Source organism: Poecilia mexicana, unplaced genomic scaffold (genome assembly GCF_051168715.1).
Source record: "Poecilia mexicana isolate PSO_F unplaced genomic scaffold, ASM5116871v1 scaffold_19, whole genome shotgun sequence".
Classification (NCBI taxonomy): Eukaryota; Metazoa; Chordata; class Actinopteri; order Cyprinodontiformes; family Poeciliidae; genus Poecilia; species Poecilia mexicana.
In genome coordinates, this window is record NW_028263388.1 from 3552466 (window position 1) to 3569154 (window position 16689).

The 16689-nt window shown below is 40.0% G+C and overlaps 1 protein-coding gene and 1 long non-coding RNA gene across 2 annotated transcripts in view; one reads left to right on the plus strand and one right to left on the minus strand.

Moving 5' to 3' along the window:
* Positions 1–383: 383 nt before the first annotated feature.
* Positions 384–1243, minus strand: LOC106909995 (uncharacterized). The gene is made up of 2 exons (XR_001416218.2): positions 1089–1243; positions 384–994 (listed from the first exon to the last, which is right to left on the minus strand). It is a non-coding gene; the product is annotated as an uncharacterized LOC106909995 (long non-coding RNA).
* A 1264-nt stretch (positions 1244–2507) lies between these two features.
* LOC106912717 (caveolae-associated protein 1-like) overlaps positions 2508–16689 on the plus strand; it is a 23582-nt gene continuing 9400 nt past the window's right edge. Inside the window, exon 1 of the mRNA XM_088000942.1 lies at positions 2508–3305. Coding sequence (XP_087857068.1) covers positions 2775–3305 — 531 coding nt within the window. The 5' untranslated portion in view covers positions 2508–2774. The remainder of the gene's footprint in view (positions 3306–16689) is intronic.

Here is a 16689-nt window from a genome sequence, read left to right on the forward strand (position 1 = left end):
ATAGCATCACCCAATTGCTGCAGATTTGTTAGCTGAACATCCATGATGGGAATTGTTCCTCCACATCCTCAGGTTTCTTCGCTGAGATGTGGTGACATGATGGTGAGTTCAGGACACAAACCTGGTTTTGATCTTTATTCTGCTGGAATTGATGGATCAGAGGAAGGGTCAGGAATGGACACGGTCAGTATCAGTACTCCTATGGTTTAAATGATGCTCAGCTGGTGTGAAGGGGCCCATAGTTTTCCAAGTAAATATACCCACACCATGATACTATCATTATCCTTAACTATTGATATAAGCAGAGCTGGCCCAAGGCACAAGCAAACAAAGGTTCCCCAAGCCACATGGGGCCTCCCATACAGACTTGCATTTTAACACAGATCTCAATTTTTACTTTTGTTTAGAGGATGAAAATATTAATAAATTTGATTTGACACTTTCAGCATAGATAGCTAAAAAAAACTAATTGGCAAAAATGCAACAGAATTGGCGAGTTTACTTTGTAAAAGTATACTTTGTAATCATCTTTACCGTCATGTCGGGTGTGATACGATAAACCCACATGCAAGAACACCGGCAGGAGTACAAGAAAAGTTTAACAGGTTTATTGTATGCAGGGGGAAAAACTGGTTCAAGCAGCGGTCAGCAGCACAGGGTGTGGTGGTAATAGTGACACCTAGGAGGGAGTAGAGATTCTGGGTTTCAGTTTCCTTGGTCTTCGCGGGGGGTGGGGGACGTTTGCTTGGAAGCGTCGGGTCCTTAACGGAAGGAAGGAGCAGCTCTTGACTCGAGTCGGTGTGGCGGCGTTGGAGGATGGACAGGTCGGTCAGGGCTTGAGAGCGTCTGAGCGGGCGGTTTGCCAACGTGAGAGGGTGGAGATGGATTCAACGGTCAGCTTGCAAGGGGACTCGGGCATCTGACGGGTAACTCCCGCCAGCGTCACGAGGGGCCAAGGGGAGCGGACGTCCAGATCCGGATACTCGGGTTAAGTCTGCAAAAAACAGAGATCAAAGGGTCGGATTACTCGGAGAGCAGCACTAGGGAGACACAGCAATAAACGAGAACTAGAGGGACCAAGAGAGTACCATAACTAGTCAACAATCTGGCGTTGAAGTGTGGCAGACCGCTTCTCTTAAGCTGCAGGTAAGGGCGTAATTGCCGACCGGTGTGAAGATGACGTAACAGGTCCGTCCCCAGTGCAGCCGTCTCCAGGACTCCATCTAGAGGAGAAAACCAACCCCAACCTCCACCCAGAACATAACATTTACTGTTTGATTATTGTGTTACCATAGTTACAATCTGATCCTGCCAGTTTAATCTTTTCTTTGTGTTATAGCTCAGTCTGATCATAAACACATATCAGCAAATAACCAATTATCAGCAAGTTATCTCTGCTGCACCGACATGGCTCTTTTGTTTGTGTACAATGAGAAACAATGTAATCATCCATCCATCCATCCATCCATCCATCCATCCATACTAAAGCTTACTGAAGCTGTATTGTGAAACAGTTCAGAAATACTCCTAATACTTTCAGAGCATTGAAATACTTTCTGATTTAAGATTTAAGTCTCTATTTTTTTAACATTGCTTACTAAATAAAAGTCTAGTCTTGTCCAAACATTTCCATATAAGAGTTCCAACCTGTGCAGGGTTTAAAGCAGGACACTGGTGAAGTATCATTGAGCAGTTTTGTGGAAGCAGAGAACTCCCACTAGGTTTGTGAAATACTGCAGCAGACATTTTCTAAGTTCCATGTTGCCTTTTGCCTTATTTCTCTGGACTAAAGTCTGCTTTTCATAACCTCTGTGTGATCAGGTACACTCAGACCTAAGGAGAATTTAGATAGACTAATTAACCTGACAGTCATGTTTCTGGACTGTGGAAGGAAGCCGAGGTACCCAGAGAGAACCCACCAAGCAAAAAGACCCCGAGCCTGGAATTGAACCCAGGACCTTCTTGCTGCAAAGCAACAGTGCTACCTACCGCACCATTGTGCAGCCCAGCTTCTGGATCTGAAAGCAAAAAAAAAAAGTGTCTGACTCTTCTGATATTCAGCAAATAGTCTCATTTTACAGACTTTGTTTCTGCATTCAATTTTATTTAGATAATCTAAGAGCTTAGGTTCCATTTGATCAACACATTGACACCACAAGCGTGGCCTTTTACTATAAAACCACTGCTTGTTCTAAATTTGAGTTTGTTTTGTCTTTTCTTCTCATGGTGGCTGTGGTCCATGATGAGTCAAGCCCTGCCTTGCCTTTGTAGAAGAAACTCTTCAGGGCATGAAGAAAGAAGAGGAAACGAGAGCAGATGTGGCCTAACATTCCTCCTGAGTTGTGCCCTGGCTTGTATCCCAGCATACTGCTGCAGCTCTGCTAGCTGTTCCAGCCATGTCAACAGCACAAGGGCAGACCAGGAGGGTGTGTCGTTAACTCATGGAGAGGTTGAGTCTTGGGAGGAGATAAAGGAGGAGCTTGAGCAGACGGGGGAGTCCAGTGGAAAAAGGGGCTGGAGAGAAAATACCCTGCAGGCTGTAGTTTGATGCTGGGGTTTTCTGCCACAACTCTTATGTGGTGACATCCAGCACTGCTTGTCTTCTTCTCCATACGGATTTGAACTTGTGGAATACAGAAAAGCTTTAAAACGGGCTGCATGCTGCAGAAAAAGGAGAAGTAAAGAGCAAACGAAAAAGAAGAACCTGGTGTGAGGGCAAGAATTTAGATATCTGAGAAAGCTTAAGCAAGTTTCAGCTCCTCAAATTAGTCAAAATGGCAACCACGGAAGCACTGGAATCCTCAAGTGCCATGCTGGAGCCTCAGACCCTGACTGAAGTCTCCGACGATGAGCTCAATTTGCCAGCTTCTGATGAAGAAGATAATGCCCTTGCTGCTGCCAAGAAAGACCTACATGTCATGGGCACAGAGGGAGAGATGAACGAAGACAAGGATGAGGTGCAAGCGTCAGACACGCAAGTAAATGGCGTGATGGTTCTGTCTTTGCTTGACAAGATCATCGGCGCAGTGGACCAGATCCAGCAGACCCAGAGCGGGCTGGAGACCAGACAGCAGGAGATGGAACGAACGGTGACCAGCATCCAAGGAGAGCTGACCAAGCTGAGCAAGAACCACAGCACCACATCCAACAGTGTCAATAAGATGATGGAGAAGGTGCGCAAGGTCAGCATCAACGTCAAGACCGTCCGAGCAACGCTGGAGAAGCAAGGCGGCCAGATAAAGAAGCTGGAGAACAACGAGGCAGAGCTGCTGAAGAGGCGCAACTTTAAAGTCATGGTGTACCAGGTGGGAGAGTGTTAGCATGCTTTACTGAGGTTTCTGAAACATCAGGCTGTTTGTCAGAGCCTGACATGAGAAATGGGTGTGGCACACTGGTGCACTGAACAGAATGATGAGGAGCTGATACTCTGGAGTCTAGTTTATGTAATAAAAAAAACTGATTCAGGTGTGGTTTATGAAACAGGACAAGGTTCCTGAAGATGATCCCACTTTGTTTTCAGGGAGGGGCTCCAGGTTCTCTGCTGTTACCTGAAGCCCTTCCTCTGCACCTTTAAAAATCATGAAGCTCAGAACTAATTTTAATATGACATCCAAGTGTGTGCAAAACTATTAGTCTGCAATAAGCTCAGCAAGAACTCACAGAGAAGAATTACAAATGAAACCCATCATGAGCCCATGTTTTCTCTCACACTTTTTCTCTTTAATAAGTGATTCGTTTAAAGTTTAAGTCAGACTTAAAGGTTGTTATGACTTCTGACAGATTCTGGCACTTTGTGTGGTCAGACAGCATGCAAATGCAGATTTGGGTGTGTATGTCTGTGTATATAGGTGTGTGTGCGTGTGATGGGCGTGCTCCCAATCTGAACACCCCCACCCCTACTCTTAACTAATAAGTTTGTACAAAGTGCATTTCTCAAAAATTTATATGAAACTCAATGAGATCGTTTGTCCTACATATGCCCCAAGAACATTAAAATGAAACGACAATCTGCATCTTAAATGATGTGATGACAGTTTTTCTTTTTTCAAGACAGGGTGAACCGTTTGTGAGGGAAGCTGAGGGAAACCCAAACATTTTTTAGACTGTGAGTTCATTGCGTCTGTGCACACATGCATATGTTTGTGTGTGTGTGTCTCTGTGTGCGTGTGTGTGTATGTGTGTGTGAACTGTAGTGCAAGAACATTCAGAGTTTCCAACCTTGACTCAAACATCATGGTTTGGAACTCTCTCGCTCTCTCTGCCTCCCTCCAAGTCGCTCCAGCAGCTAGAGTACATTTCACATTAGGTAACAGACTGACTGTGAGACAGAGTTCAGCATTTCACTATGCCCAAAGTTTCTGTAAACTGACACGGCAGCATAAGACAGAATGTTTAATAAACTGCAGATGAGCAGGGAAGAGCCTTAAGGCTGAGCACAACTCAATAACTTGACTGTTTTTCAATCTGTGAACGTAATAAATCTCCTCAAGACTGGGATCTAATAAAGCTGTGGGTTTCTAGTTTCCAATGCAGCCTATTTAAAACATCCAATAGTCAAAAAACTATAAACATTTGGGGATTTTGCTAGAGTTAGGCTCTGTGGCGAGGCAAACTCCACCCCAGATGCTTGTTGTGGGCTCCCTGACTAACTCAAAACACTGAGTTTATTTATGGTTGCCAGAAAACAGAATTCATCAACATTAAATGTGCTCGCACACGTGCATGCATGTGCTCGCTGCTCTGCTTTCAATTTTATGTGCATTTTTTTTATTTCTTTAGAAAACACATTGTTTCAAAATCCAACTGGTATGGAAACACATTCATCACCAGAGGAACGTTCATCTTTATAAAGAATGATTTAGACTCATGACTGCTCCCTAATACTCATCAGATAAAACTGTGGATTCACTAAGTTGATATGAACACTGTTGATTAACCTGTTCCTTACTTATTTTAATGAAGACACTAAATAGCCAGATGTTATATCCTGTGTACATCACTCCTGTCTCTATAGCTTTTTCTCCTCATCCCTCTGGAAAGCTCATAGTTGTGATTTCTTCCTTGATACACAAACATTTTAAAAATTAACATTTTATTATATAAACAGTGTTATATACCAATGCTAACAGTGTTCACAGTTCTTTTTAAGAAGCCAGAGAATGATCTGAAGTTTCCTCTAACTGAACTAGCAAAGAGCCCCTCCCTTTCTTGTGACTTTTCTCCCAAATACAGAGCCAGTTTTTGATATGGGCAGCAAAGGCACTTGCTCAGAGTGTCATGTGACACTTCATTAAATAAAGACGGACCTCTGAATATGACTTGATTTTACTTAAACAGGCAAATTTGTGTCACTCCTGTGACTGTCACACTTTAAATTCCCCAAACTGACACACAGAGACAGAGCAGAAATATTTGGGACAGGCAACTATTAACGCTGACTTTCACTGACTAACTGATACCACTTAATCCAAAATGCCTCCTGGGTATTTTTGAGGATGTTTCACCTTTTCAGTTGGTTTGTAAAGAATTTACAAGAGGATCCCGTAAACCAAATCAACTCTCTGCTACTGTAGCACAGTGTGGTGTTATTTATCTCTGTTTGGAAGGAGGATAAAAGTGAAAGGTTAAATGAAAAAGAAGAGGTGTCCGACTCTGCACTGGGAGTGGATGGGTGTGTAATGATGAAGACCAGGAACCATATTTAGACAGCTGACTCATAGCAGAGGAATTTCCAGCTCTCTGTTGTAACCACTTTCTAACAAGTCACACAATCAAGTCCTCTCCATTTAAAACATTCGGACTTTGAAGTGAATTTTACCTTTAAGTCAGTAAGTCTTAAAGGTAAAGACTTGACTGTGATGCTAAGTTTTCTCTGTTATACTCTTCTTAATTCTAGCCAATTTAAACTTTATTAGGTTCTCCTGACTTGCCAAGCTGTCATACTGCGGTTTGATTATTTTTCTTTTGAAGAAATCAGAAGAAATTTTATAGAAAATGCAAGATGAGACTAGTGTCCTTATCAGTAGTGGATTGGGAGGACAGGAGAGTCACAGTGAAGTGGGGCTTTGGTTGAGTTTCAAAGTCAAAATTAATATTTTTTGCATAAGCAAAGACTCAGTTTGGACTGATGCACAGAAAGTTTGAAACTTGAACTGGTCTTGAGGTCCAAGACTTGAGTCTTATTAATGATCTTTATATTATACAATCAGAAGGTCAGGTAAGCCTGTGTGTAAGTGATGCACTGTATTATGTTGTCATTTCTAGCATGGGGCACCTTTACTGTTTAGCCCTGATAAAAACTATTTCAGACTTTGACTCAGAACATGGCTTCCTAACAATCTTAAAAATCATCTGATTTAGAATAACAAATAATAGTGAACTATAGTATAGTAAAGGTTGGGACAATGTGACCACAGGGATTAACTACATCACTACAGGGGCAGAAATGAAAATGCAGCGGGTTATTCTCTTTTTATTCAGTTTCTTTCAAGAGACATGCACATTGCTATTTTGAATACTTTAGCACTTTATTAAAAATGGACTGACAACAATTGTCTACATGTTGAATTAAATATCAAAACATTAAAACTTTTAAAACTTTAGATATATCAACAAGCATAAATAAATCTTAAGGTCAAACTGTACAGGTTTGGATTCCTAACCTATAGCATCACAGGCTGCAGGAACAGCAGATGGTTTGTATCTGAGGAAGACCTGAGGCTAGAGTTAGATTCACCTTTCAAAAGATTTAGACTTGAGTTGGACTGGCCTCTCAAAGATTTTAGAGTTGACTTGGATAGGTAACTCGAAGACAACCCCTAATTAGCCAATAGCTAACTAATTGTCTTTATATCTATGTTGTTGTTAATAAAACCAGGGGATACATGAATCCTAGAAATGCTGGTTGATACATATGCCTCTACTGGTCTCCTCCTCTTGCTAGAGGTGTGGAATTTACACATTCTCATTTTTTCCCCAAGAAATATGGTACAAAACTGATGCTTATCCAAAACTGATGCCAATGTCCAGACAAAGACAGCAAGTATTTGTCTGCATGACAAACGCAGGTTGTGTGGGGAGCTGTAGTCAAGTCAGTAATGGGTGTGAGTGGAGATTCATTATTGCAAGTTGTTAGCACATGTATTTAGAGCTGCCCACTTGTGATCAGATCAACACAGATAAGCAGTGAAACCAGGTGTGAACACGGTACTTAATGCTTTATCACTGACACAGACAAGCTGCAGACTGAGTTCGCTGCATTGTCAGCTGACATGAATGTGATAAGTGTGAGAGAACAAAGAAAGAAACACTCTCTTTATAAACCAAAAGATCAGGGTTTGAAATTTTATGTAAAGCACATTTTACCATTTCACCCCCTGAGCAAACAGGCTGCATTGCATTTAAATTCATGAAGGCTTAACCAGAGCAAGTAGGTCTGTTCAGCCCCATATATGGACATTTGAGACAGAAATGTTCCTCCCTCATTTTAATGTGCAGGATTGTAAAGGCCATTGTTTCAGCTGAGTGAGTTACCATGTTTACAGTAGGCAGAGACCATGTTGACATGAAGCATCTTTGAATAATAATAATTGAAAATGGCTCGTGGAAATAAAGAAGAAATAGTCGAGAAACATGGAGAACCTGAAAACGAGGTAATAGAAGAGCCAGAGAGTGAGAGAGAGAGAGAGAAAAAGAGAGAGAGATAGAGAGAGAGAGAGAGAGAGAGAGAGAGAGAGAATCTAAAAATAGCGATTGTTGCATTCTTGTTTGATTGTGAGAAGAAAAGAACCTTTAGATTGTGTTCCTGTTTGGTTTGGGAGATCCAGTCCACGGATCTGTTCATTAAGCAGATCACTGGCTTGTACATGATCTTGTTGGATCCTTGCAGATATAAGGTTTTTTAGGTTGAAAAGATCCCATTTTCTGCTTGACACTCTGTGAGGTATAACTGGTTTCAGATCTGAAAAAAATACACAGTGAAAGAACTTTTGAGGACAGGATGACAGGAAAATCATCTGGTAATCTTTCGCTGTGTGTCTTTAAATGTTAAAATGTTAAAAGTGTTAGTCCTGTGTGGATGCATCACTTCAAGTAGACATCCACAATCTAAGCAGCCTGAGACTGTACGTCACACAGGCTTCACAGACTTAACAATTGGTAACTATTTAAAGACCATTCCAATCCAATTCAATTTTATTTATATAACACCAATTCACAACAAATGTTGTCTTGAGGCACTTTACAAAAAATGCTTTCAATTCAATCATATATACATTCCGATTGAAACTAGTTATCAAACAGTACAGTATGCTCAATTAATTATTCAAAGTAACTTAGTGGCTCTATCTAAGGAAACCTAGTGAATGCTGCAAGTCAATGCATTGAGTCATTGACTTGCAGCATTCACTCCTCCTGGACCACCATGTAGCAGCAGCAGAAAAATCATTAATCATGTTCTAGTCACTTTCTAGTTTCCAATTTAAAACTCCTTTAGGAACCAATAAAAGTATAATGAGTTGACTCTCTTAGTACGTTAATAATGGATCCTTGACATAAAAATGTCCACACCTCTTAACTCCTACCACCTGGTGCGTATACTGTAAAATGAGGATTGTAAGATTGTTCCATTGTTAGCAATGAAGATTATATTGCTGATCCAGAAAAAGGCACTGCTGTGTTTCTGTTTTTGACCAGCTCCATAGCAACCTCTCTTCATCCTGCTGAACATGCTAGCTGTGTGGTAGCTATATTCTTTCTGTGCAGATTATCAAGCAGTTGATGTTGTACAAGACGGATGGGATGAATCTCTGACACTTCACTGAGCAAAACATATAGGAAGCAACCAGCTTTTCCATAAGTGAAAGAGAGACAGGAAAAAACAACAACCTTGCTGTGCCTACTCTCATCCTTTGCCAGATGCAATTATTGTCTTGGTTCCATGACCCTCTCCACCATGTGAGTTCAGTTAGGATTGAACTGCTTCTTCAACAGAAACACTTCTGTTATTTTCCAAAACAAACATTCTTAGAAAAAAAAACCTGAAAGTAAAATGAATTTATTTCCCCATTCTGTGAGCTTGGATTCAAGTTTATGGAGGAGTGTTTTTTTTATGACATATAACTCTGCTGTGATTCCCCTCAGCTGATTACCTTTTGTTGAGTGTTGCACTTTGCAGGGAGCCGGTGGTAATATAAACATCTTGCTGTAGTAAACAGATGGGTATTCATCATCAATATAGAATATCAATGAACTGATTACAACTGGCATGTGTCACAGTGTTTGGCAGACAGTGAACTTCCACGGTGGCCTCAGAGGGCTAATCTGTGCAGGCTGTGGACATCAGTGGAGTGCAGACATAACAGCATTGTACGGACGTTTCTGTAAATGAGTGAATGGGATGGATGTAAACACAGCCCAGATCATAAAGAACCTCTGTGTGTGTGCACTAATAAAAACAATAGTTACAATATAAACACTGCAGAGCGCAATAATTAGTCAACTTGCTTCCTGTCGGTTCCTTTGGGGGGGACAGTATTATTATGTCTCCTAGCAACAGATATAGCAGCTCATGTTTTTAAGAACTTTGCTGTTGTTTTCAAGTGAAAAACAATTTTCATCTTCACATCATTTAAAGGCGCTCTGTTTTGGGGGGATGAAAGATGAACACTTGGTTATTAAGGGACAAACTTTGAAGTTTTCACAGAGAATGCGCTGCAGCTTTGTCTCAGTGTTTGAGCACCTGTGTGCAGAGACACCATTCAGCTTTGTTTGGGTCCATTGCTAGTCATATAAGCCTTTGTTCTCCCTTTGCAGCTCAGAATGCTGCAGCATCTCTGCCATCCTCCAGGTGAGTAACTGGAAGAACCACCCAGATAAACATCATTTACATGACTAGAGCTTCAGATGATGCCCTTAAAAGATTTTAACGAGGAACATCGTGGTGGTGGGTTAACTCCCTTATGAGACGACTTGAATTTATGTCAACGTCATAGCTGTAAAGTTTTAAAATATTTCCCATGAATGACAGTTATTTTACTGGATTCACAGACTGGACTGACTGCTGAACAGTCAATGAGCCGCTGATGTTCCTTTAACAGCTAACATACTCTAAATCACAGGAAATATATTACTATTTAAAGTCTAATATGGCAGACATTCATCTGAAACATATTTGTGGAGTTATTTCAACTAGATGTTCTTCTGAAACATCTAGTTTCAGAAGAACTAGATGTGTCTCTTTATTTTTTAAGAGACACAAAAATAAAGAGGAAGCAAAGAGAAGTTTTTCAAAGCTCAGCGACACAGAGATTTGAACTCCTGGAACAAATGACACCTTAAAGTGACAGGATATTCCACATGTTGACATTTTGCCCTTTGATTGCACCACTTTATGTCACAGTGACCACAGTACGTTCAATGAGCGCCAAAATTGCAATAACAACAAAATAATAATAATAAATAAACTACACATTAGGGAGAAATAAACTCAAGTTACTTTTTGTAGCACATTTTAGTAATAAGGCAGTTCAAAATGCTTTACATGATAAAAACATAATACATTAATTACGAAACAAGCAAAGAACATTATTACATCATGAAAGAAGATGATTACATTCTTTTCAGAATCGAATTTGAACCAAGGCAACTAATCGTGGAGCAGAATGGGACATTTTGATACTTTTCTTTAAAACACAGTGAAATCCATAGAAGTTAAACTCTAGACAAAACACCTAATCCCACAATAACTATTTGACCCAGTGGTCATCCTTTGAGTCATAACAGATCTTTAGGGAATTATGTAATTTTAAGGAATATAGAATAGCTGTTATGTTTAAGCAAAGGAAACACTGTAATGTGCAGCAGGACTGAAGCCAACAGGAGTGGGAAACCCCACTTTTCTCCGTCTTCATAAATCTCTCAACATCAGTTTCCATTGTTGCTAAAAAGAGAAAACACAAAGGGTTGCCATGGAAATGTCCAGTGCCATCCCTTAAGTTAATGCCCAAATCTCTTAGTCAGGCATGGAGAACTGTAAACAGAGCCAGGAGGCACAAAGAGGAGAGATTGCCCTGCTGGCCCGCTGCCAAACTTCTGTTGATTTCCTTCTTGTTCAATCCAGCAGAAAATGTTCATGTTCATCTTGTGTCATGTTTCATTTCCCTTGGTCTCGATGGAAAGTTACACTCATCATGCCCATGTTATTAATTTTGCAAACATTAGTCACAAGAGAAAATATTTCTGTGTGGCTCTTTGTGATTGCATTTGATCTGCTGATGTGTTTTCGCTTGAGAGGACATGGTCAGAATACCAAGAAAATAAAGTGTGCCATTAAAACAGCACCATGTGATTGTTAACAATGGCAGGCTGTGTCTTGCACTGAGAGCTGTGTGCCGTTTCTGCAGTTAGTATGAAAACCGTGGAGTTACCTCACACATTTCTGCAGACTTGGCACACTTCGATCCTGTGTTTTCTGCTCCTTGATAAAAGTTGATGAAGATCTTACATTTAAGACAAAATAGATTTATGATCAGAGATGCACCATGGATAACAGCTACATGCAACAAAAGCTAAAAAAAAACAGGCACTTTAACAAACTCTTATATTTCACCAACAAGCAGAATCCAGAGGATGTTAGAAAAGAACTATAATAGAGCAGAGAAAGAAGAAGGCTGTGTTTAACTCCAGCCTGGTGACTCATTATTTCTTTCTTCCCTTGGGGACTTGCAGCATGCCATCACTTTATATAGTAATCTCTTGCTCCCCCTCTCTGCTCTCATCACTCTGATTAAAGGGGACCAATGGAAAGAAGAGATGATTAGGGAGTAAATTCTAAGTTTTACTCATGACCATCACACTCTTTCCCATGCCACACAAAAGAAATGGACTCAATAACCTTCACACGCGCACACACACACGCACGCACACACACACACACACACACACACACAGAGCACAAATCTGGTCAAAAAGGGAGTTTTATGTTTTTTTCCACACTCTAAGAAATAATCCTGTAAATTTACAGTCAAATACTGGCAGCTATAGACGCCAGAAGTTTACTGTAAATGCACAGTAGCCGTACCGTAATTAATCCTGACAGTAGATTACCGTTAATGCAAGTACGCTATGGATACTGTGAAAGAACGGTAAACTTCTGGCGTCTATAGCTGCCAGTAGTTTACCGTTTTTTGAAAGAACGGTAATCTACCGTTTTTCTGAAAGAACAATAAAAAAAATACTGGTAGCTACAGACACCAGGTTTTTGTTTGTTTGTTTTTAACTGTTCTTTCAGAAAAAACGGTAAAAAAAAACAAAAAAACTGGCGTCTGTAGATACCAGTAATTTACTGGACATTTACTTTTTCAATCCTGTAATTCCCTTTTAAAATGGTGTACTGTAAGTAAATACTGTAATGACGCCAACACACCGTAGATGTTGTATCGCCAACAGGGTTTATTAGAAATAAGAGTGAGCTGCTATTCCTTAGGCTGCAGCTCGCCCCTCTAACAAACCGTTACACTCAACTGAATAGCTTCACTGCTAACACACACTGAACTCTCCGCTCTTCCGGTGTTCTGTCAGATCAGCATCGGTCCTGGTCCTCCCGCTCCCCTGATCCCCCCCCACCACATGACAGGTTCATCACATGTGAGTGGAAGTCAGCAGTCAGACAGGGGAACCCCATCACACTCTACACATAACAGTGATCACAATGCAACTTATAACATATACACATAATCATATGGAGCCCAGCAGAACTAAAATACAGAATCATTAAAATACTACGGTGGTCGACAAGTGCAAACGCGCAGCAAACACGAGAAAAGCAAATACAACAAAGAAAAGACGCAAACAAAAAAGAGATGCAAAAAAATATATAAAAATAAGTGTTTCAGACCACTAGAGCTTTGTGTCCGAGTTCAGGGTCTGCATCCTTTCAAGCTTATTCTTTCATGGGCTTGAGAAACAACCCGGTCTACAGAAGAGGGGTCCTGCGAAGGCAGAGAGCATTGCAGAGAAGATGCAGCCTTCAGCTAAGCAACATAACGCCTCCATCTCGGCGTTATGTTGCTTAGCAGCCGTGACACATGATTTAAACAATATTTCTAGGCGAGAATGTAGATGTATAAATCTCACATTTCTGCTCGGTTCATCAGTGCATCACCTAATTGCAATATTGCTCCTAGTGGTGGAGAAAGTACTCAAAAAATGTACTTAAGTAAAAGTACAAATACACAGACAAAAATGTACTCAAGTAAAAGTAAAACTACCACATTAACATTTGTACTTAAGTAAAAGTAAAAAAGTACTGGCATTTAAAAATACTTAAGTATTAAAAGTAAAAGTACTTGCTCAATGCATTACCTAATCCCTAATACAATATCATTAAGTGAACCGATAGTATTTAATTTTTATACATTAGAAATGTGACATTTTAATGAACAATGCCACAGATAAAGCATGTTTTTATTATGTTTACTCTCTGTAACATAGTTTAGACTTAGATATGTGATTCTATGCATCATAAAGAAGAGCCAGTAGCAGAGTTGTAGTCAAGACCACCTACCCAAGACCAAGTCAAGACCAGCACCCTGCGCTAGGTGACACAAAAACATTAAGTTTTACCTATCAAAATTGCTTCTCAAATTGATCTGAAAGATCCACATTCCCATAAAACACCTAGATATTAAATACTTAGAGATGAAATAAATTTAATCAGTAAAGATCCGTCCAGAAGAATCGGATCGTTCCTGAATGTCATATTGATACAGACTTTGGTCACAGCGTTGTCCCATATTCGCGACACCTCAGTCAACACGCATGAGTGACAACTTTTTTTTCATCGCAGATGCAACATGTGTCTCTGTACAGCTAGCTTTGCTAGCATCACGTCCACAGATCTTACCTTTCTTTAAGCTTTCCTTCCCAGTGACGCTAAAAGTTGGACGAAGTCCCCACCGTCTGTGAAAGCAAAGCGTTGCTTATTTTACATGTTGCCATATCTTGTAATTTATGCAGCACTATTATATTACTGACGATTAGACAGACGTCTTCATCCGCTAAGAGGAAACCACTGCGCATGTCTGGAGCTCCGCGTGCGAGTAAAGGTGGAGGGATGGGGGACAACAGACACTAAGTCACGTTATTGCTTGGATTTTACGGCGCCACCTTAAGACCCTGAATGTCACATTTTAATGGGAAAAAAAAAGAGCAATGCGACTTGGATGTAACGAGTAACGCGACAGTTTTGTAGAAATGTAGTGAAGTAGAAAGTACAGATACTTACTGTAAAATGTAGTGGAGTAAAAGTATAAAGTATCCATTATTAAATCTACTTAAGTAAAGTACATATACACGAAAATTGTACTTAAGTACAGTAACGTAGTACTTGTACTTAAGTACAGTAACGAAGTACTTGTACTTCGTTACTTCCCACCACTGATTGCTCCGACGTTTTCGGAGATTTCTGCTCCCGCTGTATTAACACCCAGCTCCCCTCGCCTGCTGCCAGCTGGTCCAGGTTTAGTATACCACGGGAGAACACCTGACTCATTTGGGCTTTTCCAAATGACAGTTAAACACAGATATTAAGTCAGGTAACATCTAGTTGTAATATTTTGGTTCACTAAAATATTTCATTTATTCCTGAGCAAATCGGTTTGACTGATTAAAGTTAAGCCTAAAAACATAATAGTTTGATTAAACTGTATTGTCTTACCTGAGATTTGGAGAGTATTTGAAAAGGTATACTTTGCTTACATTTCTTGTGTAAATGTGCTAGACGTGTTTGAACATTTTAGAATCAGACTAAGATTTTTTTAATATGCAACAGCCTTTAATACAAAAGGTGAAGAGTAATAGAGAAATCAGGAAAAAAAATAACATACACACACAGTTAGTGACAAAAAACACTGTACATTGTATACATAAGTGAAATTATGGAAAATCAGTCCATATATTAAATATTTCTTAGCCATTTTATTGCTGGCGTACAGACAGGACGACCATGCCCCCATAGAATGGCAGCCAGTGCAGTTTGCGAGAGGTTGCGCAATCCCAGGTGAGGCTCAGCTTCCTGCTGCCTCACCGGCTTCGCTTCTGAGCATTTGAATGGGAAAATGCGAAAATCCAGCGATTTTGAAGAAAAACTAATCAGAATTGGCTGAGCTAAGTAAAAAATAGATACTTTATAGTACAAACCACAGGGTGAAAATAGCAATATAAATGATTTTATTATTATATTATTTTTCCATGATGACCTGCCTCCCCTGACCGCACGTCACTGAATATATATATATATATATATATATATATATATATATATATATATATATATATATATATATATATATATATATATATTGCCCTAATTCACACCAAATGTTGTTTTAAAGCAACTTTACAAAAAAATCATTTCAGTGCAATCAAACATACATTCCATTTGATCCTAGTTATCAAATTAAAACATGTGATCTAATGTATTTTTTATATTTTTGATGAAAATAAAACGTTAAAAGCAGCTGAATGATTAGTTGTTGGCACCGTTCTCTCAGTCGAACCACAGCCAAACAGACTGCTAGACCAGGTGTAGCTTCTATGGGAAGAAATTTTATACCACAATCAAATAGCTATGTTATCTTCAGTAACAATATTTATGTCAAATAAGACTTAAAAGAAATTTGACTTTGCATTATATCTGATGCCTTGAAATGGGCCACTGTGTCTGTAAGAACATCCTGCCCTCTCCACTCCGCCCTCAGCATGTCTCAACAATCCATGATGGAGTTCACAGCTGTTCCTACGATCATTGGACTGACAAGTAGTTGATATAATGAGCTCAGCAGATTCACATCTCCACCAGGTGTTTGCTAGTTGCTGCTGTCACTAGTCTGCAGGAGCTGAATTCACACCTGAGTGAAATAATGAGGTCATTAGGACCATGCTGCAATTCAGCCGTTTGATTCTGTGACGATAGATCTAAAAGTTACAGCACTTTTAGACAGCTCCTCATGCACCAACCTGGGCCTGGATTTGATTACCTCTACCTAAATGGTCCACTTCTTTCAGCTAAATGTCTGGCAGCAATGGTATTCAACAAAATGGTTGAATACATTTTGTTCAGGACAAGATAACTTTTATCTGACAAACTAAACTCCAACTGATGTTCCTCCTTTGCTTTCCTGTCGCTGCTGAAACCCCTCCCTGGTTTGAGAGTGTTGTTCTGTAATTGCGATGTGTTAAAGTTTCCATAGTTACCATAGTTTGTTGTGACCAGCCCATGTGGAAGCCTGTATTTATGGTCAGGGAGAACATGATGACTCATAAAATTCAATAGATATTTGTGTTTCCATGTGAATTAAAATAATTAACAGCTGTAGACAACCAGCAAGTTGTAAGATGAATTTGTGAATTAATTTGCGTTCTTGCAATTCCAGAAGTAGAGAACTCTGCCCTCGACTTTGCTCTAAGTTTCCTCCTACATCAGCAGAGATGACCAAAGGGTTCCCCATTTTCCGGGATCTGCTGGAAAATCCTCCCCTGCATGTGTGTGATGGAATGTCAAATCAAAACACACATACATCTGGCAGGGGAGTTTAGGTGGTTTGAGTTTAAAGGAAACCAGAAACAGAGCTGGGTGTGTTACCGCAGGATTCCTCCCTCTCTCTCTCTCTCTCTCCCTCTCTCTCTCTT